Source organism: Mesitornis unicolor, unplaced genomic scaffold (assembly GCF_000695765.1).
Source record: "Mesitornis unicolor isolate BGI_N332 unplaced genomic scaffold, ASM69576v1 scaffold32468, whole genome shotgun sequence".
Classification (NCBI taxonomy): domain Eukaryota; kingdom Metazoa; phylum Chordata; class Aves; order Mesitornithiformes; family Mesitornithidae; genus Mesitornis; species Mesitornis unicolor.
The window spans coordinates 42954-65427 of record NW_010200323.1 but is presented as its reverse complement, the minus strand read 5'-3'; the positions used below and the strand labels follow the sequence as shown (position 1 = coordinate 65427).

Genomic DNA, 22474 nt, shown 5'->3' with positions numbered 1-22474 from the left:
TTGCACATATGCATCCATTCCTGCATGCATGTATGCAATGTATTTGAGTCTAAAAACTTCTCTGGTGTTTCAGGGATGTTGTGAGGCTTCAGATCTTTCTTTGCCTGTCATTCCTCAGCTCCTTCTTGTGCCTTGTCTTTGGCTGAGAATTATCTGAGATTCTTCTTGCTCGTATTTTGTCCCCAGTCAGCAGCTTCCCTTACCTTTGATGTATGGTTGTCTTGTTTTTCTGTCACATAGGCTTCACAGCAGAGCCAACTTAAAGAAAAATTCCCTCTTGTAGGTCTTGATGCTGATGTTCACTGCCTGCTTAGCTGTTACTGTTGGCTGAAAGGCCATCCTGTGAACCACTTCAAATAATGGTCTGGCTGAAGAATAACTCTGAGAGTGGGTGGATGATTTTTAATGAAATAGTTTCAGTGATCTGGCCTGCAGAATGTCTCCGTAAGCGATTGTATTAACACAGTGTGGGTGTTGGTTACATTGGAAAAGCAGTGGGTGAGGGGAAGGGCAGGAAGGGAAACATGCTGCTTTCTTCACGGAAAGTTTGTCAACTAACAACACTTGCATGATTTTTCTTTTTAATAAATCCCTGAAGGATTTTCTTTTCTTTTGCAAGTCAAGATCTGCAGTGCCTTTGACAAGCGGGATGAGATTTCACAGCCTGATCTAAAAATTTTGCTGCTGAAAGAGGCAGAGCTCTTCCACCCACGCACACATGCTCCCACTGCTTTCCTTGCTCTGGTTCTAGGAAACAAACACAGCAAATACCAAATTAAAAAAAAAAAGAGTCATTCCTTGTCAGGTTAATGAGCTGATTTGGCTCATTAAAGGGTCAGATGAGCCTCCGAGCAGCACAAGAGAGCTTTTATCCTCGTGCTGGTGGCAGAAGACAAAAAGCAGTCAGAGGCGTAAGGAACTGGTGGTGTCTTTCCTTCCTGGTTGAGACGCATCTGTCCAAGGGGGAGAACACTTCAGGGATGTTTTCCTGTTGCATGGAGTAAAGTCTCACCTCCACTTTTCCTCCAGTCCCACTCAAACTGAAAGGAATTTTTAAACTGAAGCAGTGTCATACAAGGATAATTTTGACAGTGTCAGCATGGCTGAAGAGCCACTTCTTCTCTGGAGTGCCTGTGTTATGCTTTATCTGCATCCAATGCCCCTGATACAGAGACACAGTGTCCCTGTGCTCAATCTGTCTCCTGAACCTTGATGTCATTGGTTTCACATCTCGGTTTTTGACTGCTCCTTCGTGTTCTGACCACTGTGTATACTAATTGAGGGACTGTGCTGGAAACACCTCAAGTAACAGCTATTGCAAAGTCCGTGTTGAGGCTCAAGATAAGACCTCTTGGAGTTTTCTCTGCTCAGAGAGGAATTAAGCAGTAATAAGGCATCTCTGTTGTCAATGTCAAAGTAAAATATCATGTTTTATAGCCATTTAAAATTAAGTCTTAACAATATTTTTTAATCTATTACAAAAGTAGTGTTTTGAATTTATGAATTATTTAATCACCTTGTAATTAGATGTAAAAACCCAACAACATCTGATCACACCATAGAGCATACTATGAGTTAATCCCGAATGAAAGAAACCATTTGCCTCTCAAAGGCTATTAGGGATTGATTCAAAGCACATTTAGGTCAAAGGAAGTAATCCTTGTAGATGGAATTTTGGCCCTACTGAAATCAGTAATACCTTTATTGCTGCACCTAACCAGGGCCAGAATTTTGATCTTTTGATTTCATTTTATTCTGGATTAGTCCCCCTGTAGGTATACAAGCAGTGACCAAGAAAATTATCTTACAGGCAGCTTCTGAAATACGAACACTTTGGTTTTATGATGCACTTGGTCCTTGCTTATAGCTTTTATCCAGCTATAAGGTTTGGAATTTATTTAATTTTCAAAATAATGTGTACAAAGTCTGAAACAGATAGGAGGAAAATACAAGGTGGAATGCTGTAAATCTTGTTACACCATTTTAAAATGACCTCTACAGTTTATACTTGAGACAAGCAGGAATCATATGATCACACCAGGTCTGTGCCAGTAAAAGCTGTGGTATTGTTTATATGCTCATCTCTCTTGCAAATGCACAGAAGAATCTTAATTCATGAGGAATACAGTCAAATACAAGTCAAGTGAATAAATTCCTTTTTTTTCCCTCTTGTTGTTATTATATGAATATTTGGTATAAAGGAGAGAAACAATGCTTCAGTGAGGACAGTTTGTTGTCACAAATTTGTGGTGATTGCATTGGCACATAACTGGGAAAAAAAACCTCCAAGTTACGTACATCAGCTCCAATTAAATAAAACCCCTTATACTATGTAATATTGTGGTTTTGAAACTAAAGGTGCCTGGAATTTAAACAGATAGTTTGTTTCAGAAACTGATAGTTTTATTCAGAGATTTTCCTTCAGAAATTCCTTAGACACAGTTGTGGACGTGAGATTGAAATGAAATTAAAAACACTAAAAAAAGGGAAAAATCCTCTAAAAGTACTGGAAATAACTTTCCTATGAGGAAAGTTATTTTTAAATTCCTTGGATTCCTTCTAGAGCCACTGGATGGCATCTGGTTGTCTGTTCCCCAGGTATATGAAGTTCATAGTTTTTGCTCAGTAGACACTTAGGCAGCCAACTTCAATGTGTAGTGGAAGAGAGAGATTTTTTATCTGCAGAAATTCACTTGCTAGGAGTGGACCAAATTTGACCTATCTTGTGCTACAGCCCAGGACAGGTGTAGAAGAGAAGTACACTGTGAAAGAGGCAGAAAAAAAAATATTGCTGTGATGCTGTTTTCCATTTGGCTCTATGAAAACTTGTCAGGATCTTGAAAGTTAGAGGTTTTCCTGAGGGATGGATCAGTAGGTAGGAGGGATAGGCCTAGAGGGTTGTAATATATTTTCTTACTAATATATGTACTGAGTAGTCATGTGCTCTCCAGTCTTATTATGTGAACATCACTGTCATAGCACAAATGGAGCATGGTTTCAGAAAGGGTTTCACTGGCTTGCATTTGGGTGAGTGCATTCATCAGAAATTATGAAGCACTGAGTGAGCTGCTCAGGTCATCTCAATGGATGTCAAATAAAAGGTTTTAGGCACTTTGTCACATACTTGATGCCATGTGAATTTTATTTCCAGTCTGATTCCCTGTGTATGAAAGGTCAGCAGTAGAGATGACTCGGAGACAGGGAGGTGGTACTTCCATTCTTCAGGAGAAGGAAATGTTTCGTGTAGTGGATGCACAGGGCAGGACTCAAGCCAGACTTGAGAAACATTTGGTAGTAATATTGCAATAGAAAAAAAAAAATAAAATTAATAGAATAACAGTAGTAAAAATACAAATTTCTGTGGAATAGCAGCAGCAACTCCAAAGGTAGGGTTGAAATTAAGTTAGCTGGTCTAACTTTTTACCTCCTTGCAAAGTGAAGTTTTTTTAGCCGGTTTTCTGGGGTGTTTTTTTCAGCTTGCTGGCAGCATCTGTATGCTGCCCAGGCTCTGTGAAAGGTGCCCTTGCTGAAGATACCCCTCTGTCTACCATCTCCTGCACCCGGAAGTGGTCTTTTGATGGGCCAAGACCTCCTAACTCTGTGTACTGCTGTTTAAACATTTACAGCTGATGACAGAAATGGAGTACAGCTTGTTTCTTGTCTCAGGCAGTGAACTTTTAAAATTGCAGTAGGAAATTTCTAAAAAAAGGGTATATCTACCTTTTTTTTCCCTATTGTGTGTGGGGAAAAGTGACCGACAAGGTGGAGGAAATACATATGTGTGTAGTGAGGGGAAAGATAGTTTGAATATCTGCTAAAAATGGACCTCATATCCAGGAAAATATTCATCTTTTTGGGGTTAATCCAAAAGTCATTGAGATCTTCTTTGTTGGCACCCAGCCACAGACAGAACTGTAGGTGCAAATGGGTGATGGCCATGAGATAAAGCAAATGTTCCTGCTGTGGAGTATCTGAAAAGGGCACACACATTGCTCAGGAATGGCACCAGGTGTGACTGAGAAAGACAGGGAGAGCCTATGCAAACATAGGAATGCAGAAATTGCTGCTCTGGATCAGACTGGGAATCCACCTGGTCTGCTATCCACACTGTGAACCTGCCTTTTTGAGGGGATGTCTGCCCTAGTTGTTCTTCACCACCCTGTCACTGCCCGGTCTTGTCTTCTGCTGGGGTTAATGCTCCACATGTGTTTAATGGCTGAGTGAGCCAGCAATGTGCCCTTGTCGCAGAGAAGCCTTGCGGTGTCCTGGGCTGCACTGGGAGAAACGTTGCCTGCAGTCTGAGCGAGGTGATCCTTCTCCTCTGCTCAGCACTGGTGAGGCCACAGCTGGAGTGATGGGTCCAGTTCTGGGGTCCTCAGTACAAGAGACACATGGACATACTGGAATGAAGGGCCACAGAGATGATGAAGGGACTGGAGCATCTCTCCTGTGAGGAAAGGCTGAGAGAGCTGGAGAAGATAAGGCTCAAGGGGATCTTATCAATGTGTACAAATACCTGTAGGGAGGGTGCAAGAAGGATGGAGCCAGCCTCTTTTCAGTGGTGTCCAGTGACAGGACCAGTAGGTTTAAGTCATATAAAAAATTTTTAGAGATTGATGTACAACCTAAAGCATCAGGATTAATATTCCTTCCAAACTAATTAAGACTTTGTATATTTTTATAATTGCCTACATCTTCAATTGCAGTGAAAGTCCATGTTCATCAAAAATGCGTCCATAATTTCATTATCCACAGTACGCCTTGTAATTAAGATTTTGGTAGAATACAGATAAAGCTCCCAATCTGTCATCTTTGTTCGGTTCTTCTAAATCATGTTGCCTTTAATTTCTGCCCTTTGTGATGTAAAAGCATAATTATTTCAGTCTGCCTGGATTATATATTTCAATCTGATCGGTATGAAAACATAAACAGGCAAATTCTAATCAAGTACTTGAGTAGAAATGAAATTGTTCCTTTCTTTTTTTTCCTTGTCTCATGCCATGCAGAGACTTAATTGGAAAACAGCTAATTACAAAAGTCAAGTGTTACTTTCCACTTAATGTGGCTATAATACTGGAGTATTTTTTGTACAAAATATGATAATAGAGGTAGTTAATAGGCACCTAAACCATGTTAATGGCTAACTGATTTTGGAAATACGGTCATTAGCCAAGTTACTCTTAATAGACTCGTGACTGTAAAAGCTGTTAAATACCTTGCTGCTTGGATTTTCAGAAAGCACAGCTGGAGAAAAAAAATTGATTTACAAACTTTTCTGCTCATAACTTCACTTTTGCATACACTTCCAAGCTTCCAGTGACTCTGCTTTTGTGGCTGTGTTGTCGTCAGGCTTGCAGCACCATCGTGATTTGTTTGATCCGTAGGAGCTTTAATGAGGGAAAAGGCTGCTGTTTTGGTTTTGTGAAGGGTTTTTTTGGTGTGTGTTTGTTTGTTTGTTTTGGGTTTTTTTGGGAGTGTTTTTTTTTACTTACGTGATGCACGCACTGTCACTCAATAAGCATTACATGCACTTGGTTTGGCTATTTTTAACCTCTTCTTAAACAGTTTTGTTGAGCATTGTGGTGACCATTGCCCTTTCCAGAGCTGAGCAAAGAGCATCAACCCATACCACTATATATGAAGAACTTTGATATCCACTTGAGAGGTTTGCAGGGACTCATTTAACTGAACCTCTTCCCACGTTTGAATTAAATGGGGTTTGGGTCTTTTCGAAGAACTGGATTAATGCTGTTGACTTAGCCCTTGGAATTTAAATCCAATTTGGATAGCTGAATATATAAAAGCAGTTTTTCCCCTATGTGCATGTTATATATTTTTAAATAGAGCCTAGAGGCACAAGAATATTTTATGAGTTTCGCAGATAACAGTGCAAGAATTACTTGCATCAGCAAACAAATTATTCCTAATTAAGAATATAAACTGGGAACTGCAGTAAACTCTGTTCTGCAGTTGGTGAAAGATGAAGTCCAGATCTGGATTCCTGAGGATACCATCTTGATGAAAACGTATTTTAGAGAGCATTTAGTGGAAGGGAGCCTTTGACGCCGTGCTGACAAGTGCCTTACATAAACTCCCATCTGTCACCGAGTGCAGGAGAGTACGTCTCAAATGTGGGACACGAAGCAGCAGCAGCAGCAGCAGCAAATCAACTGCCTGCTTTTAATAGTGCAGCAAGGCGTTTGAAGGCATTTGGTATTTTTATTACTAGCTTTTGTCACAAAATGCTTTTTATTAAAAAAAAAAAAAGGCCAAATGCTGTAATGGTTTAAAAAAAGCCAAAGCTGTTGAAACACTCACTTCTTCCACATCCAACCCTGATTTCCTGAATGAATGCCCAGGCTGGAATAGGTGAATCAGGTCTGTGGTATGGGTCTGAGGTTCTGGGATCGTTTAGAAAACCCCCGTTAAGATGTTTTTGCTTTCTGAAATGGAAACCCATTTAGGCTATGTATTTGTTACACTGTAATAGCTTTTCTTAAGCCCTTGTCCCAAGGGTAAGTACAAGCGGCTACAGCCGCTGAGGTTACTCACAGGTTTTGGATCACAGTTAAATTCTGACAAATGGTCTCTTGTATTGTAAATATGTTGGTTTCCATAATTTATGATTGAAACAGATGCAAAACCCAGTGATGCTCTTGGAGAGTGCTGGAGGGAAGTGATAATATTTCATTTAGTCTAGAAGCTTAACCATAATAATTTGTCACAGTGAATTTATTCCTTCCTAAGCAGCACCTGACAGGTGAGGAAGAGTTAAAGAAACCTTCCTAGGCACTGACTGCAAGGATAGAGTACTTGCTGTTTCTTTTTCTGCCAAATCCTCCAAAGATAACTTCTGTAATGATGGAAATTCCTCCCCTTTCTACTGTTCTCCACTAATGGCATGGTGACCTGCATTCAGGGGTCTGAGCTGGATGCTGGGCAGGGGAATGAACTATCCCTATGAAGTGCTGGTATGAGAGGAGCAGAGGGAGCACTTGGCTACGATGGGGAAGAGTAGAGGCCCAGCTTTTGCAGTGACCTGTGCTTGTATCAGCTTGTCTGGATCATAAAACTGCATTTTGGGAGACTCTTGGCTGGCGGGTTTTGCTCTTGCAATTCTCCAGTGTAGCCAGCATCACTCACACCTGTGCTTTCTCTGGTATAAACTCTCCCTCTAGCTATGTTCCAGAGAAACTAATTAGATGGTTGCCTTATTTGGAAGATCTTTCAGCTGTTCAGGGTTGGGATTTTTTCCCCCTTCTTATTTTCTACTGTTAAGAAAAACAGGCTGTAATCTTTTTAGCTTCATGCAATATTTATGTCAGTCAAAGGCATGAGCCTTTGGGCATAAACCTGCCCAGTAAACTGAATGGCAGGGAACATGGTTGTGGAGATGGGTAATTGCCACAAATCTTGTTGAATAGTCGAAGTAAAGGTTAAGCAGCTGGAACATGTTATTTAAAAAAAAGTAACGTGTACCTTCCAGCATGGAAAGAAGGAGCAAATCTGACATTTACTAAAGTTAGCTTTTTGATTTTCCAAGGAGGAAGTATCAGAAAGATTTTGTATTTTGCAGTTCATCAATAAATGTTAGCAGTTTGCAAGGAAGCAAGTAATTTACAGTTCACAGATACTGTATTTTAAATGATTACTGCAACTGTATAATACAGAAAAGAAGAAACCCTGGATGGCAAAATACACATAAGCAGGGCCTTTGTATTACTCATTCTTTCCATTTTTCTGTTTTTTCCCTTGGTAAAGGATGATTGCCTGTAAGTGTCCGACTGAGCGCTGACCGCAGTGACAGGACCAACACCAGTTTCCATAGAGACATTCTTTCCCAATTGAGTATCCTCTGGTGATGCAGCAAGTCAGGCCAAAACATTCCCACATCGTCCCATGATACATTTGCTTCTGTAGTGTAGGTGATTTATGGTTTTTTTTAGAGTCTTACTGTAAACTACATATTTTATTTTTATAGGGCAATGGTATTATTTCCTCCTTGATGTGAAAACAAATGTGTTACTTAAAGAAGTCAATAAATAACCCATCTGCTCCCTTTCCAAAACCTCTGTGGTGGCTGACCCATGTGTGCTCTCGCAGTAACCAGGTTTGGTAGGTACTTGCACTCTGTTAAATGTGGAAGTTAAGCACTCCTCAGTGCTTCCAGTTCTTCCACTGAAATGTTGGCAGTTTTGGAGCTTACTTCCGGGGGGGAGGGGAAATTAGAAAACTACATTTATTTTTAAGTTTTCTGGGAAACTCAGAAGCTAAATAGAGCCTGATTGTTCAGTCCCATTAAAGGAAGAGCTTGAGTGCTTAAAAATGAGAAAAAGATTTTTGATAAATAAATACATGTCAGACCTGTGACCCATTGCTTTAGTCTCATAAAATGAACAAGGAGTTAGCAGAGGATTTAACTACCCATTTTGAATACATTAGTGAGTACTTAGGAAACAGATCAAATTAAACATTGTTGAAGATTTCTTGGAAAACTCTCTGTAAAAGTGGAGTATTGACAATTTGTTTGTACTGCCAGTTCCAGAACATTTCAATACAGAAGTAAAACAAAAAATGGCATTTTGAATCTGCAGTTGTTTGTGTACAAGAACATTTCTGTAAAGCCACAGCCTTTTAAATCTTTCGCTTGCAGTTGTCTGTGTGCAGTCTTGCCTGTTCTTCGGTCTGCTGTAACTTAATAAGTTTTCATGTTGTTCTTAGTATGAAAGCTTTATTTTTGCCCCTTTTCAGACAGTCTTTCCATATTAACATGATCTGATCCTGTTCATAAATAGCAGTTTTTACCTTTGAAAGATGTTTCTCTTCTTTACATGATTTTATTACTCAGATTTTAGAATCTATAGCCATGTTGTACAGACTACTTAATTTCAGTATATATGCAAGTCTGTTGCTATTCCATTTGAAGGATTTCTCATAGTTTATTTCTCCTCACAACTAACTTTCTGGGAATTTCTTTTTCTACAAAAATGAGCTGTCTTGAGTTCAACAAATAACAGTAATTTTGGTATGAATGAGATCCTTACCAAGTCACTAACATTTTCTGTGTTATAGCTTAAAAGACCTAGATGGTTTGGGTTTTTTCTGTGCACAGCCCAATTTTAGGAATATTAAAATTTCTATGCATAATTTTTCTTCTGGCATGCTGTTATCCGAACTACTTTCATACTCAAAAAAGAAGATTTTTTGTTTCCAGCGTTAAAGGTCCACTTTTCAACAAAAAGAAAGATATTCAAGTAGTATTTGAAGTTACTTTTACGGTATTACTGTTCAAGTCATAAAACATTCAGTAGAGTACCCAAACAACGTGGTTCAACGGATGTAAAAAATTGAGCTTAGTCATTTATTGACTCCTTTTCTTTTCACGGGCAGAATCTGAAGAAGATTCAAGAAATGGACAAAGAGGCAAGCGACGAATCCAGCACAGATCTTGATGACTTAAAAAATGCTGACTGGGTAAGACAACGGTTGAGCAGTGATTCAGCATCATTACTTGTAGTTTATGTTTCTTTATAATGCTTACATAAAGTTGTTCGGTTTATTTTAAAATCAGTGTCTGTTTTTTTAACATATGAATTAACAGTAACTCATGACAAGTTAGAGCCAAATGGAGTCGCAACCTTCCTTCACAGACAGATGAAATAATACAAGTATCCAAGCATTACATTTTTTCTTTTGACTGTTTTCATGGAGAATCTTTTGCAATTTAAAAAGACTGGACATTTAGACAGGTGTCATGCTGACAGCCCTACAAAAGGGCAGCCAGGCAGTAGGCAGAGCCACCAGCCGAGTTTCTCCAATGGTGAAAGGAAAATGTTACAGACTCTTAACAGAAAGTGGCTTGTTTAATTTTCTAGTTACTATTCTTGCCAGTTCATATTATGGGGTTCTTAAAAGATTTCAGTCTCCAAATCTTCACCACTTGTTCTTCCTTCTCTCCAGACGTTCTTGCTGCCCCAAAAATGAGAGAGGGGTGGTAGTTTGTGGTGCTCTTACAGGCACAGCAAAAGGAAGTTGAACACTGAAAGGATATTGCCAGACCTTCTGATGTGGAGTCCATTCCAAAATCTCTATTTGAAGAACATCTGCTGGGAAATTTTACAAGAAAGTTTGGGGCCTAAGGGAGGCAAAGTTTTGGATTCAATCACTGTTTTAACTCACATAGTGTTAGCTGTAAGTCTAGAAACTTTCCTGATGTGCTTGTAGTATACTTGAAGTGGAAATGCAGAGGTATGGTATGAGAATTTCACGTCCTTTTTCTGTGTTATCTTAGAGATGAACATCACTTGAGGTAAGACTCTGTAGTCCTGCTGAGTTGCATCAAAGTTTTGTTACGTTCATGAGGATTAAAAATAGGCTTATATGAAATTACCACAGATAAAATGGATTTTGGTTGATATGTTAAAAATAAAATTGTACAGATGTACGTATCTGATGGTGTCCTGAAAGGGCAATGAACAATTTTGGTTTGTTCTGAGGTGGTATTCAAGGGTAAGGCATCAAATAAAACCTCTCTCTTTTCTCTTCAGGCTCGTTTTTGGGTACAAGTGATGCGAGATTTGCGGAATGGTGTTAAACTTAAAAAAGTTCAAGAGCGTCAGTACAACCCACTCCCAATAGAGTATCAGCTCACACCCTATGAAATGCTGATGGATGATATTAGATCCAAACGCTATACCTTAAGGAAGGTCATGGTAAGTCAGGAGAATCACAAGAATTTGTCAAATCTGAAACATTATTTTCCTTTTTTATCTTCTTTTCTCCTCTTTTTTTCCCCAAGAACCTTGAAATTATGATTTCGTGTAGATAGTAATGTTTATGGTTTTTTATATGGCATCTTAAATTTACGTTGTACATTGAGGGGAAAACATGAAACCAAGAAATGTTGTATATTTTGTTTTCCATATGGCAGGTATTTAAAATTCTGAAAGACATACTACATATTATGTCTTTGAACAAATGACTTGTGTTGGTTTTATGATAACCTTAAAAGTCATATCAAAAGAACTGTCACACTTTCCACCTAGAGATTATTTTAGGCTTTTCTTATTGAGGAGAGCATTTATCTTGACTTAAAACATAATTTTTGGAATTGCAGAGTGTAAAGCGCTACCATGTTGTTACATGATTAATACTGTGACAGGAAAGGAAAACTTACAGTGGTCGAAAACTCACATTACCTATTACCTATATTACAGTGTTTTAAAACTTATGTTACCATGATCTGTTATACGTTTTGAAGGAAAACTCTATGTAAAATAATTTAAATCTTCAGTTTGTAGAAGTTGAGCTTAATTATTTTCAGTGTATCCCATTGCTGCTTTCAAGTCAAGACAATATACCAAAGCAGCTGGAGAGTGTTGGTGGGTCTCCTCCTAGACACTCATAAAGGTGCACAGAAGATTGACTTGAGGCACTCTTCATCAGAACCCATTTGGTATTTACTGGCACCTTTCTGTTCTTTCCTTTTGGTTTATATTGTGTTCAACACTAAGATGTTCTTCCAGATAAGCTAGCACTGATCCAAAGGGCTCCTTATCCCTTGTAGGACGTTTTAAAACCCCTTTGTCAGAGGCATGTCTTTGGTCAATGTCAGTATTTATACCTTACACTCACTTTGCCCATTATTGGTTACAGTGAAAGCATCATCTTAGAGTAATCAGTATGGGAGTGTGTGTGCTTTCCTGGCAAAACCTCACAAAAACTTTGTTAGTGAGAAAGCCATGATTCCACCAGAAAAATGCAGAGATGTGGGTGGTATGGAGACAAGGGAGATGGTAAAAAAGCATGTAGCTTATTCTATTGGAGATCATTAGGAAAAAGAATAAAGGAGTTAAAAATTGGAACAACTGCATGGGGAGCAAATAAATGAGTTCTGTTACAAATATAAATGCCTTTAATGTATGAGCTGAAAGTACTTTTCCTAATCAAGATCTGGATTTAGACTATCAGATTGTATTTATTTTCTGCAGCAGATTGTGCTAAATGTTCATAGTACTCACTGCTAAAAAGGAGCAGTCCCCTCAGGACCTTGGTTACTGCATGTGATCAGGATAGTAGTTTTGTTTGAATGGGAACCCCTGCGGTCATCTAATTTTGCTTTTGTCAGACTAGTCTTTAATTCATATTCTGCTGAGCAAGCTCCTGCCTCTTCAGAAGAGATATTCTTCATTACATGGTAGGTCTTGGAGTCACAGCTGCTCCTCTGCTCATCCAGACCCTCGCTGTATGTGAAATCCCTGTGAGCATCTGGTTTTGTCCTGTATCTTGTCTACTGGGTAGGTTGTCCCAAGTGACCTCTGAGTGTAAACCTGAATTGGGATTACAACCAGCTGCAGGTACAATACCCGTGGTGCTGCCTGTGATGCCATTGCTGGTGTAGTCTGACAACTGCTAATGGCACTGTGTTAGAAAAATAACTTCCGTCTTATTAGAAACCTTAAATTCAGTAACTCGGATTCTGCTGCAGGGTCTCCTTGAAGAGTGTGCAAAGCATGCACAAATAATAAAGAGTGCGGCTTGACATGAAATGCACGGAGACCGAAGGATTAACAGAACTACAGGTTTAGTTAGGTCACATAAATAACAGCATCTTTTAGCTGACCGTCATGGGTCAAAGGTGATTATATGTATTCCCATCAGAGAAAACTGTTGTGGTTCTTAAGAAGAGGAAAAAAGGACAAGAATCCTGAATCTATATTTTAACGCAGCCTGGGAAAGATGGATTATGCTTCTTTCTATCAGTCAAAATGGATGTTTGGCAAAACTTCATTAAAAGCAATTTTTGCTTTAAATTTATGGGTAGCATTTTTAGACATCATGACTACATAGCTTATGCTACTAGTGATGACATGAGGTTAAGTAAGTTTTTTAAGTAAATGAGATGCAACATGAAGTCTTTACTGTTCTTTTTATTAATATAATGCTGTGTTTAAAAGAGTAGCTTAATCTGCTGTGAGTAGAAATTAGGAAAGGAACAGATGTTCTGATTAGATGCATTATTAGGACCTCTTTGGTCCTGCTGACTGTCAAAAGTGTGGTGTTAACAGATGCCAATAACGAGCTGTCTGTTCTCAACCATCTTCTGTCATAGTGCAAATATGAAAAACGTCTTAAAGATATAAAATGTCAAATTCTGGACTTTTTGTAAATAACTGGTTTCATTAGTTTCAGTGACACTGGCATTTCTATTTCAGTACATATAAAAATAGTTTCAAGTTTGTCATCTCTCTGTCCTGATGCAGGAGTCCTTGTTTCTATGGTTTTTGTGAGAACAAGATAACTTTCATTCTGTCATTTTATAACTTGTAAATGTGTACCTGGAGAGATTTAATAGCATTTTTCTCCTATGGAGCACTCACCCACAAAAAATTAAAAATTGTGAACAGTGGTAGAGTCAACACTCGGAAATGAGGAAATTTAAGAATTCATTTGCTCTTACAGGCTTATTTTTTCTTTATTACGCATATGTGTTAAGCTACAGCTTTTAATTCCACATTGAGTCACAGTTAGCTCTGTTTCCCGACCACCTCCCCCTTCCAAGATATGCACTGTGCACTGTAATTCTTAAGCAGTGCTTATTGAGCAGTAGCTGATAACTCTTACGTTACTCATTCAGTGCATGAAAGGTACCTTTTATGTAGTGTCCAAACTCAGCAGTACATTGCATAACAGTTAAATTGGTCATAGGTAACAGTGCTTTGGGTTTCATATTCTTACAAATACAGTGATGCAGTGGCCATGTTGCAAAAGGGGAATTTAGGCACATAGGTTGAAGCTGTTAGCAAAAACATCCAGTAACTTGAATGTCTAATCTGAGAATCCTGTGGCGTGGTTGGTTGGGTATTTTTATCAAAAAATTATTTATTTCTTTGCAGTACTTAGCATCTTACAGTACTTACATTAATTGCAGTACCAGCTGTGCATGGATGGTATTTTCATAAGCGAGATGTCAGATGTTTCAAGCTGGAGATAGAGAACGTGAGGAAAAGACTATGGCCAATTTGTCCAGCTGGGCATTGTGGAGTCTATCATTAACTTACGCACAGGCCTGACTTCGTCTGAGTGAGTGGTATTTGGCTGCTTTAAGCAGAGGTCTAGCCTTTTCCGTTTTCTGCCTTCATCACATGTTTCTGCGGAAGTTTAGAAGTTTAGGTACTCAAAAGCACTATAGTGTCTGCATAATGAAAGATGGCAAATATACACCTATGTACAAGACTTTAATTCACAGCAGGACTTTTTCATGAGCTGTTCTAGAATTGGCATAGAATGCTCACTGTTTCAGTGTTCACAAAATTTCATTTTGAATTAAAATTTCTAGACAGTACCAAAAAATACTGGTTTCATGTTACCTATTATTTAGAGATAGCACTCTCCTGCTTAATGCTGTCACCTTCTATGGTGAAACAAATAAATGGCTGAGAAATTTGAATGTCAGTGATAAGTGATGTACTTCTTGTGAAAGTCATGCACAACGTACTTCTTGTTTGGGATCACCATTTTTAAAGCTCAGGCTTCAGCCAAAGGTTACTAAATACCATTTGCAGTTATTTTTTTATCTGCAAATCTGTGTATTAAAATGTGCTGGTAGCAGGTTGTGAGTGAGTAGATGATTACATGGTAATTTTTCTGTGTTTTAGCTGTTTAGATCTCTAAATTTCTGGATTATTTTTATAATCATTGGTTATGCTTTCCCCACACTGGCAGTTTTAATACATACTGCAGTACAAAAGCCATTTTGCATACATGAAGACTTAGGATAGTTTTACAGTGTTTTGAGGTATTTATTTAAATACTGGTTTGCAGTTGAGGCCAATCTGGTATATGAAAAAAAGAAAGAAAAGATAATTTTGTTGGTTTTTTTTTTCCCCTGATTGTATCGTGGCATCTATGTGATGTATCTCTGGTTTATACTTTAATCAAGAGCTGTGAATTTTAATTAATTAAAAGATGCATGCAAAATTGCTTACTGTAGAGAGAGTTAGTTTGAGTGAAAAAATAGATCTAGTGTGGACAGAGAGGATAAAAGCTTCCCTTTAGTGTCTTTCCTGTCAGCAGTTGTTTGGGTGCTGAGTATGAGAAGGTAGGTTTTGCCACCACCAGCACCCCTCCTTTTGGCTTGCTGGCTGCAAAACATCCACTTTCTTTGCCACCAGCTCCCCATGTATCCTGTGGAAAATCACTTAAGCCCATCTTACATTTCTCCTTTTCCATCAGATGGGAATACTGGTGCTAATTATACCCTGGCGGCGTTAAGTCAGGGCTTAGAGAGCCCTGAGGTGAAAGGCTCAAAGCCATGGATTATTTATTTCCTGCTGCCATGCACAGGGTTGTTCCCCAAGGCTGGGATGGACATTATCAGTTTACAAAATGAGTGTTCTGATGGTAATAACTCTCAGCTTCAGCTATTGACTTTGACATCCCATGGACAAGAACTCAGAAGAGAGACTTCTCATTTCATTAACAATCCTGGCCTTGAAAAATTGCTCAGTCTTTAAACAGAAGAAATCAATCACCACTTAAGATAATATTCTCCTCATCATAAAATGTCAAATCATCATTTAATATAAACCTTTTCAGTTTTATTTTTTCTGCACTATTTTTAGGAAGGTGATGCGTGTTGCAGAGTTTAGCAGCTTGGTGTTCTCTGCCAAGCTGGATGAAATGCTCTCTAAGGAAGCTAAGCGGGTGGGTGGGATGAACAAACAGAATTTGGACCATATGTGGGGTAGGTTACTTCCAGAAAGAGTCCTTAAAAAACAATTAAATGGTCCCCAGGAGGAATTCTGCAGCCACTTCCTTATCAGGGAAGGGATGAATCTCCTCTGGGAGGCTGTCACTCTGCCTCAGCCTGGAAACAGGGCATGTCTGAGGTGAGCAGAGCTTATATGGAAACTGCATGGCCTTACTGAAGTTCAATTAGGGATCATATTCAGGCATTTAAACCCATTTTTCTGACTGCAGCATTCCTTCTGGTTAGCAAAAGTGCATGTGATTTGACAAACCAGAGCTGTGTCTTTTTGTAAATTTTCTGGCTACAGAGCTTGTATGAGTAGAGTCTCCCAAAGAAAGATGAGCTAACTGACCCTTTAAAAAGAAAATTGAAAAAAAAGTGCTGAAATGTGGAACAATTGATCTAAGAAATACGGTGTCATAGGAATTTCTGTCAAATTGGAGGGCAGAGCTGATAGCCAGCTACTGTGTAGTAGCAGAAGGTACCAGAAGGATGTGTGGCGTAGGATGCTTTCTCATCCCTGACAGCGTGCTTGAATACTGCTGTATGAAGACTGAACCTGACAGGTGGATTTTTTAGGCAAATCCGTACAATTTATTCCCAGCTTACAATTTATAGATTCTTCATATGATAGGAAAGCATCTGTTGCCTTCTTCTATATCCTGTACATATAGTGAATTGCTGACTCTTTCCTGTCACGTCTTGTATATGATCTTCTGTCTAAATGAGGTATCAGAGAAAGAAATGTCTCTGGAGAAAACCAAAACAACAAGCAAACTACCCTCACCCAGGCCCTCTTCTACAGATAGATATGATTTGCAGAGAGGAAACAGACTTGTACTTCCAATGGCATGCCATGGCATTTTAGTGATTTACTTTCTAGACATATTAACACATTTTGTTCTACATGGGAGTAACCTTTAAAGTGCAGATGAGGAGACAGCTATGAAATCATGCTCAGAGCTTCCCTCTCCTTCTGCTGGGATGTAGACTCAAGGACACCTCTTCATGGCCAGAGCAGCAAAGACAGGTGGTAAAGACCAAAAACGAAGGGGAACATTTTTTTTCATCCATTGCTACAAGCAAATCCTTGGTGGTTGCGACAGCTCTAGATTTGCATTCATGTCAGTGCTGGAGAGATGGTAAGGAGATCAAAAAGACTGGAGCCTTTAAAGAGCATTCATATTTTCTCAGAGACCAAGAGCAGAATATTAGAGACTTCATAATGGTTGGCAGTGAGACATGGTTCAAATAGCTGTGCTTAAAAATGGTGCTGGCCTTTTTTCCTCCAAGCAAGACACACTCTTCATCTGCATTCTCCCGTAGACATGATTGCAGGCTTGACATTTGATTTCATTATTTCAAAATCCAAAGTATTGCTGTTTAAAGCTGCTGCAGTTGTGGTTATTCTGCAGCTGTCTGCAGAGTTGAAAAGCTGTTATCTGCGCTGTCCCTTGCCTGTGCTTTGCATACGAATGGTGGGGTTTTAGGTTGGGTGCAGGTGTCAGAACACTGCGAGCTCTGTCAGGGTTCTTGAGTTTCCAGTTGATCTCATCACCTGCATGGATACGAATGCAAAACATGGAAATATATGTTTCGCTTTCTCCTTTCCAGGTCAACGGTGACATTCCACCTCGATTAAAAAAGAGTGCCCATGAAATAATCCTGGATTTCATCCGATCGCGACCTCCATTAAATCCTGTATGTAATCCAGTGGGCTTCATTCCACGCAAAAATGGGGCTTTTTAAAGCGTGTTTGTGTCCAGGGACTATATTAAATATTATGTTTTCTGACATGGGCTTTCAAAAATATTGTCTTCTGTTGTCTGTGCATGATCTCTTTAAGAACAGTGTGCAATCTCTTGCACCTACCAATTAATTAATTAATTCTCTTTCCAATCTATGTGAGTTTTACAACTGAGTGCATGTAAAATCATATCATGGCATTTCACACTTTTTCCAAAATAAGTGTGAAATCTACTTTCAAGGAAGCACTGTTTGATGTAAATATGATTATATCCCGAGGCCTCGGCAAGGAAACTGAAACCCACCCCACCGCGGCCGCGCAGCCTCCATGAGAGGATCCTGGAGGAAATCAAGGCAGAGAGGAAGTTACGCCCGGTCTCACCTGACGAGATAAGGCGCAGCAGGCTGGGTAAGCACATTGCTAGCTTTCACCTGCAGCATCCACAGCAAACTTCCCCCATGAGAAGCAGCAATAATAGCGATGTCTGTGCAGATGTCAGTAAAAATAACATTATTCTCATCCCTTCGGAAAAGGAAAGCACCTACAGGCTTTTTGCTAGGGTTATGCAATCTTTGTGCTAAGTTATATTTAAAAATAAGATACTGTATGGTTCAGTTTGATTCCCTTCAGGTTTTTAATGTATTAAATAAATTTAATGGCATTATATGGCATGCTGCACATGACAGGTAATGTTAGATTTGCTCAGAATGGAATGAGTATTGCTTCTCCCCAGTGCGATATTCCTTACATATCTGCAAGCATTCTTTACTTGTCTGTTTTTAATTAATTTTATTCTCTTGGTTTTCTGCTATTAGCATCACCAGTTTCTGTATTTTAATGTAAAATCTGTTTTTATTTTGTTTACTGATTTTGTTGCTTTTGTTTTGAATCTAAATCTTTGCTTTGTTTTCCAAGTTATGGATCATGTGTTTGTGTATATTTTCAATGGGCAGATAATTCAGACTTGCACTGCAAAGCATTTAATTTCTGCAGTGTGTATTCAACAACCCACTCTCAAATTATACAGATATTGCACTTTCCAACAATCACCAATTTGCATTAGTTCAATGGTTCTGAATGACAAAAGCATGACAGTCATATGTTGTGACTTATATTTCTTTAAGAGCACAGTATTTAACTGTATCAGAAAAACTGAGCTAGCTGGATTTTTGAAGCATGAAAGTGGCATCTTACAGCTGCAAAGCGTGAAATAATCCACGTATGTAATCCCCGTTGCTGCTTTTTGCAAGATATTGGTGCTCGCCATACGTGCTTAAAGGCACTGGTCCAGATTCAAGTGGGTTGTGACAACCCATTGTCCCCAGAGAAAAACAATTTCATCAGTCTTGCTTTGCTTCATTGTTTTTGAAGTGATTGGTAGAGTTTGGTGGATGCTTGGGTGCATTTTTAAAAGCATAGTGTTGTGAATATTGTTTCTTTGGGTCTTCCAGTTTCTGGTTTGATTTCAGTTTATGCTTGCTGTACCAGCTAATGTCTCTAATAGGCCTAGACATTTTTTCCAGATGTAGGAAGCTTGTAAAAATGTGAAACTTTTCTTTCCAAAATTCAATTTCAGTATTTTAGATTTTCTCCATCTGGGAACTGTCATGTCCTCTCAGGGGCAGCAAATTTGATCTAATAGATCTTTAAAGTTTCTAACTGATATAAATGACATCAAATCAATATAGTAAATAGTTTCTAAAAACAAGCTTAAATTTTGGAGTATTACTGGTTAGGACTTCCTGGGCTGATTTCAGGCCATGGCCTCCAATGGGAGGTACCTATCTTCTGCCAATTCCTCCTTTTTTGTTAAAGAATAAAATTTTTGAGTTTTGGCACTGTGGTAATTCCCCTTCAGTCCAATGAACTCTTTGGATTAAATGCCATATTACTGGGGATGTAAAAGGGGACGCATGCAAGTTTTATTTCCCAAATGTTTATTTGCTGCTGGCATGAAGGAAAAAAAAAAAGAGCAAAGGCCTTGAAGGTAATTTTTTCTTATGCTGAAATATGAGGTTTTGTTCTTTCTCACATTGAAATGATTGTTATGTCCAAAGTTCCCTTTAGAGTAAGAGGTGTTTGTGCAGGATTGGAAATGGAGTAATGCTTGTGACATTAAGTATGGTACAAATAGATCTGCCCTACAGTTTAGATGATGGCTGAATATAATTTAGTGTAAGAACATGTAAGGTAATGAGGTTTAAGGATTATAAATCTAAGTAGAAACACCATATGGGACGCTTACACCATCTGGACAGAAATAGTTGTTGCTATTAAAAAGAGAGAAGGGAAAAAGAAGGAGCGTTGGACTGAAATATTTGGGAGTATAAGGTACATTGCACTTGACTATTGGGGTGTGGGGGGCTGTGAACTTGCAATTCCTCCCTCTACATGTTTCCCTGCAGCCACAGGCTGTGTCCCTCCACTCTGCACAGCACATGTGTACAGGTGAGATCTGCCACTGAGAAAAGCCAACCTGTGGCTGGCCATTCTCCATCTAAAACTTCTTTGGAAGTGGTAATTTAATCTTGGTAGCTGTTCTCACACAGGGAAAGGTTTGAGTTGAGAAATTGGAGTGAGCTTTCAGATGGCCTCATGAACTCATCAGAGTAAGCTGCTGAGACAAGCGCAGCCTTGAGGTACATGTCCTTTTAATTAAAACACGGATTTGTGACTCAAGCAAGTTGAGCTCATGGAGGTTGGAGAAAACTTTGTTTCATGTAGACACTTTATCAATTTTCAGTTAGGTCTCAGCATTAGGTGATAACGACCCTTGTGTTTTAAAATGCATTTTCCTTTATGCTAAATTTGTACAGGGATTTAGATACTGTTTCTGTAGCTGTTATCTGTGGCTGATGTCTCATTAATGAACTACAGGAGAAATACCCTGACTCCCAAATTTTACTCCAGGTCAGCCACCTACTGCATTCACCACATAGATTTATTCTCATGAGCATAACTTGTCCCAGCACAACCTTTTTTCAGATCTCTTTTAATGCAGTGGTATGTGCAGCTGACAGGCCCTTTCATACCAACTTGCATGTTTGTCACCTGTCACGTAAGACAGATAAACTAATGTCATTTTTGATGTATTCCTATACGTTCTTGTTGCTGGGCTTGACCTGCTTATTTGGATCAGTGCATTGAAATTTTGTTTTAAGTCAAGAAGAATTTTGAGTGTCTGCTCCCAGAATTACACTGTTTAATGGGAAATATAGAAGGTCTTTCCAGAAATAAAGGACTTCTGACCACTTTCTCATCTAGAAATGAAATGGTTAGAGGCCCAGAAAGGATAATATTATGGATACATTTTAAAGGCTAAGTCCACTTAAAGTTTTTAAAAAGAACAAAAATCAGCACAAATCACACTGTGTTCTGCCTTTTTTTCCATCCTCTTCAAGGAAACTTCTGCTCTAGCTTAGCTTGAGTGTCTCTCTTTATTAGTTTAATTATAATCATTGGAGATTATGCTTAAAAAATTAGAAATAACTTTATTTCAGGTCACTGAAACTTGTGTGAAATGTGGCTTTGTACTTTCAGTTTTTCCAGCTCTTTCTCTTTTCTGTTTTTTCTCTCTGCTCTCTCTTTTCCCTCTCCTGTTTCTATCTTTCATGGCATTTTAATTGAAAATGGTCCATTTTTAAGATACTTGCGTCTTGTTTTGATATTTGATGTATTGAATTTCAAAAATCTCATTCTACAACTATACAAATACATATATAATTGCTCTGTTTGCAGATCTTACTTATGCTACTGTAGTTTTCAGACTTTGAGCTTTACTACCGTAAAGCAATAGTATGTCTGACACATTTTGGATTTAGGCAACAGAATCCAAAATGTCTCAAGTGGAGTTAATCTTTTGTTTTCTAATAGCTGAATCGTTTTCTTTTTGTTGTTTTTGTTTCTTTTTTACAGCAATCCGGCCACTTAGCATGTCTTACAGTTTTGACTTGTCAGGTAAAAGGTGCAACAACACCTGACGTGGTTATTCTGCTTATCGTGAAATTTGTTCCATCTGTGTGTTGAATTCCCATTTCAGAAAGAAACTTGAAGGGATTCTTCCAACATATGGTCAGTGAAAATAAAAATCAGGATAAATTACTTATTAGTACTTCCATCTCCCTTGCCACAAAATGATGGCTAGACATAGGAAGCAACTGTATTTCACTTGAAACAGAGTGCTGGAAGTCTGTTTACATAAGTAACCAAAATAAGGCGGCCCAGAGCTATTCAAACTCTAAAAGGGATTGCGGAATACTGTGACCTTCAGGTCTCATTTACTTACTTATTAATCTGACCTTTGTGTCTTTACACTTACTTTTTGACTAGACTGTCTTTTGCAGTACTTCATTTCTCAGGAGGATCCAAAAACTAGTGTTGAACTCATCTACCTTTCTAGATGTAATGAGATACACCTATGAATACTAATCTAGAAAGGAACTGTCAGTTCTACTGAGTGTCTTTACAGTCAATGCTTTATGAGTCCTGAAATCAAAGACATTCAGTCAAAAGAGGCTAAATCTTCCTTCTTTCCTGGTTACCAAAATAGGTTGCTAAGGTTTGCTGGTAATAGCTGATCCAGAGGTTTTGGTAGCTGACCCTTCATCAACTATCTAATATTAAATTTAAAGTTTCCTCTTGGTGGGCCATTAGTTAGAGCATGCAATAACTGCATGAACATGTTCTACTTCAGAGACAGCAAAGTCAGAGAGGGTTTGTGCCTACCAGCCAGAAACAAAATTCATTCCTCCCTCATTGTACACTGACTTTCCAGGATGCGCAGGCCCAAAAACTCCATTGTTGAGGCTGGAAATATTCTACATTAGCCTCAAAGGTTTGTCTGCTGAGGAGAGCTCTTATGCTCGCTCTTACCTTATTTCCCTTAGGTGACTCCCAAGAAAAACGTTCTCCAAAAAAAATCCATGCTATTATTTTGTGAAGAAGCAACAGCAGCTGTACCCTCCCCCTTTCCTTCT

The 22474-nt window shown here is 38.7% G+C and overlaps 1 protein-coding gene across 1 annotated transcript in view; it reads left to right on the top strand.

Moving 5' to 3' along the window:
• Positions 1–22474, top strand: part of SPIRE2 (spire-type actin nucleation factor 2) — a gene marked incomplete at its 5' end in the record, with an annotated part of 67438 nt that overhangs the window by 23282 nt on the left and 21682 nt on the right. Inside the window, 5 exons of the mRNA XM_010189719.1 lie at positions 9391–9474; positions 10548–10712; positions 17366–17452; positions 17777–17906; positions 21414–21455. Coding sequence (XP_010188021.1) covers positions 9391–9474; positions 10548–10712; positions 17366–17452; positions 17777–17906; positions 21414–21455 — 508 coding nt within the window. The remainder of the gene's footprint in view (positions 1–9390; positions 9475–10547; positions 10713–17365; positions 17453–17776; positions 17907–21413; positions 21456–22474) is intronic.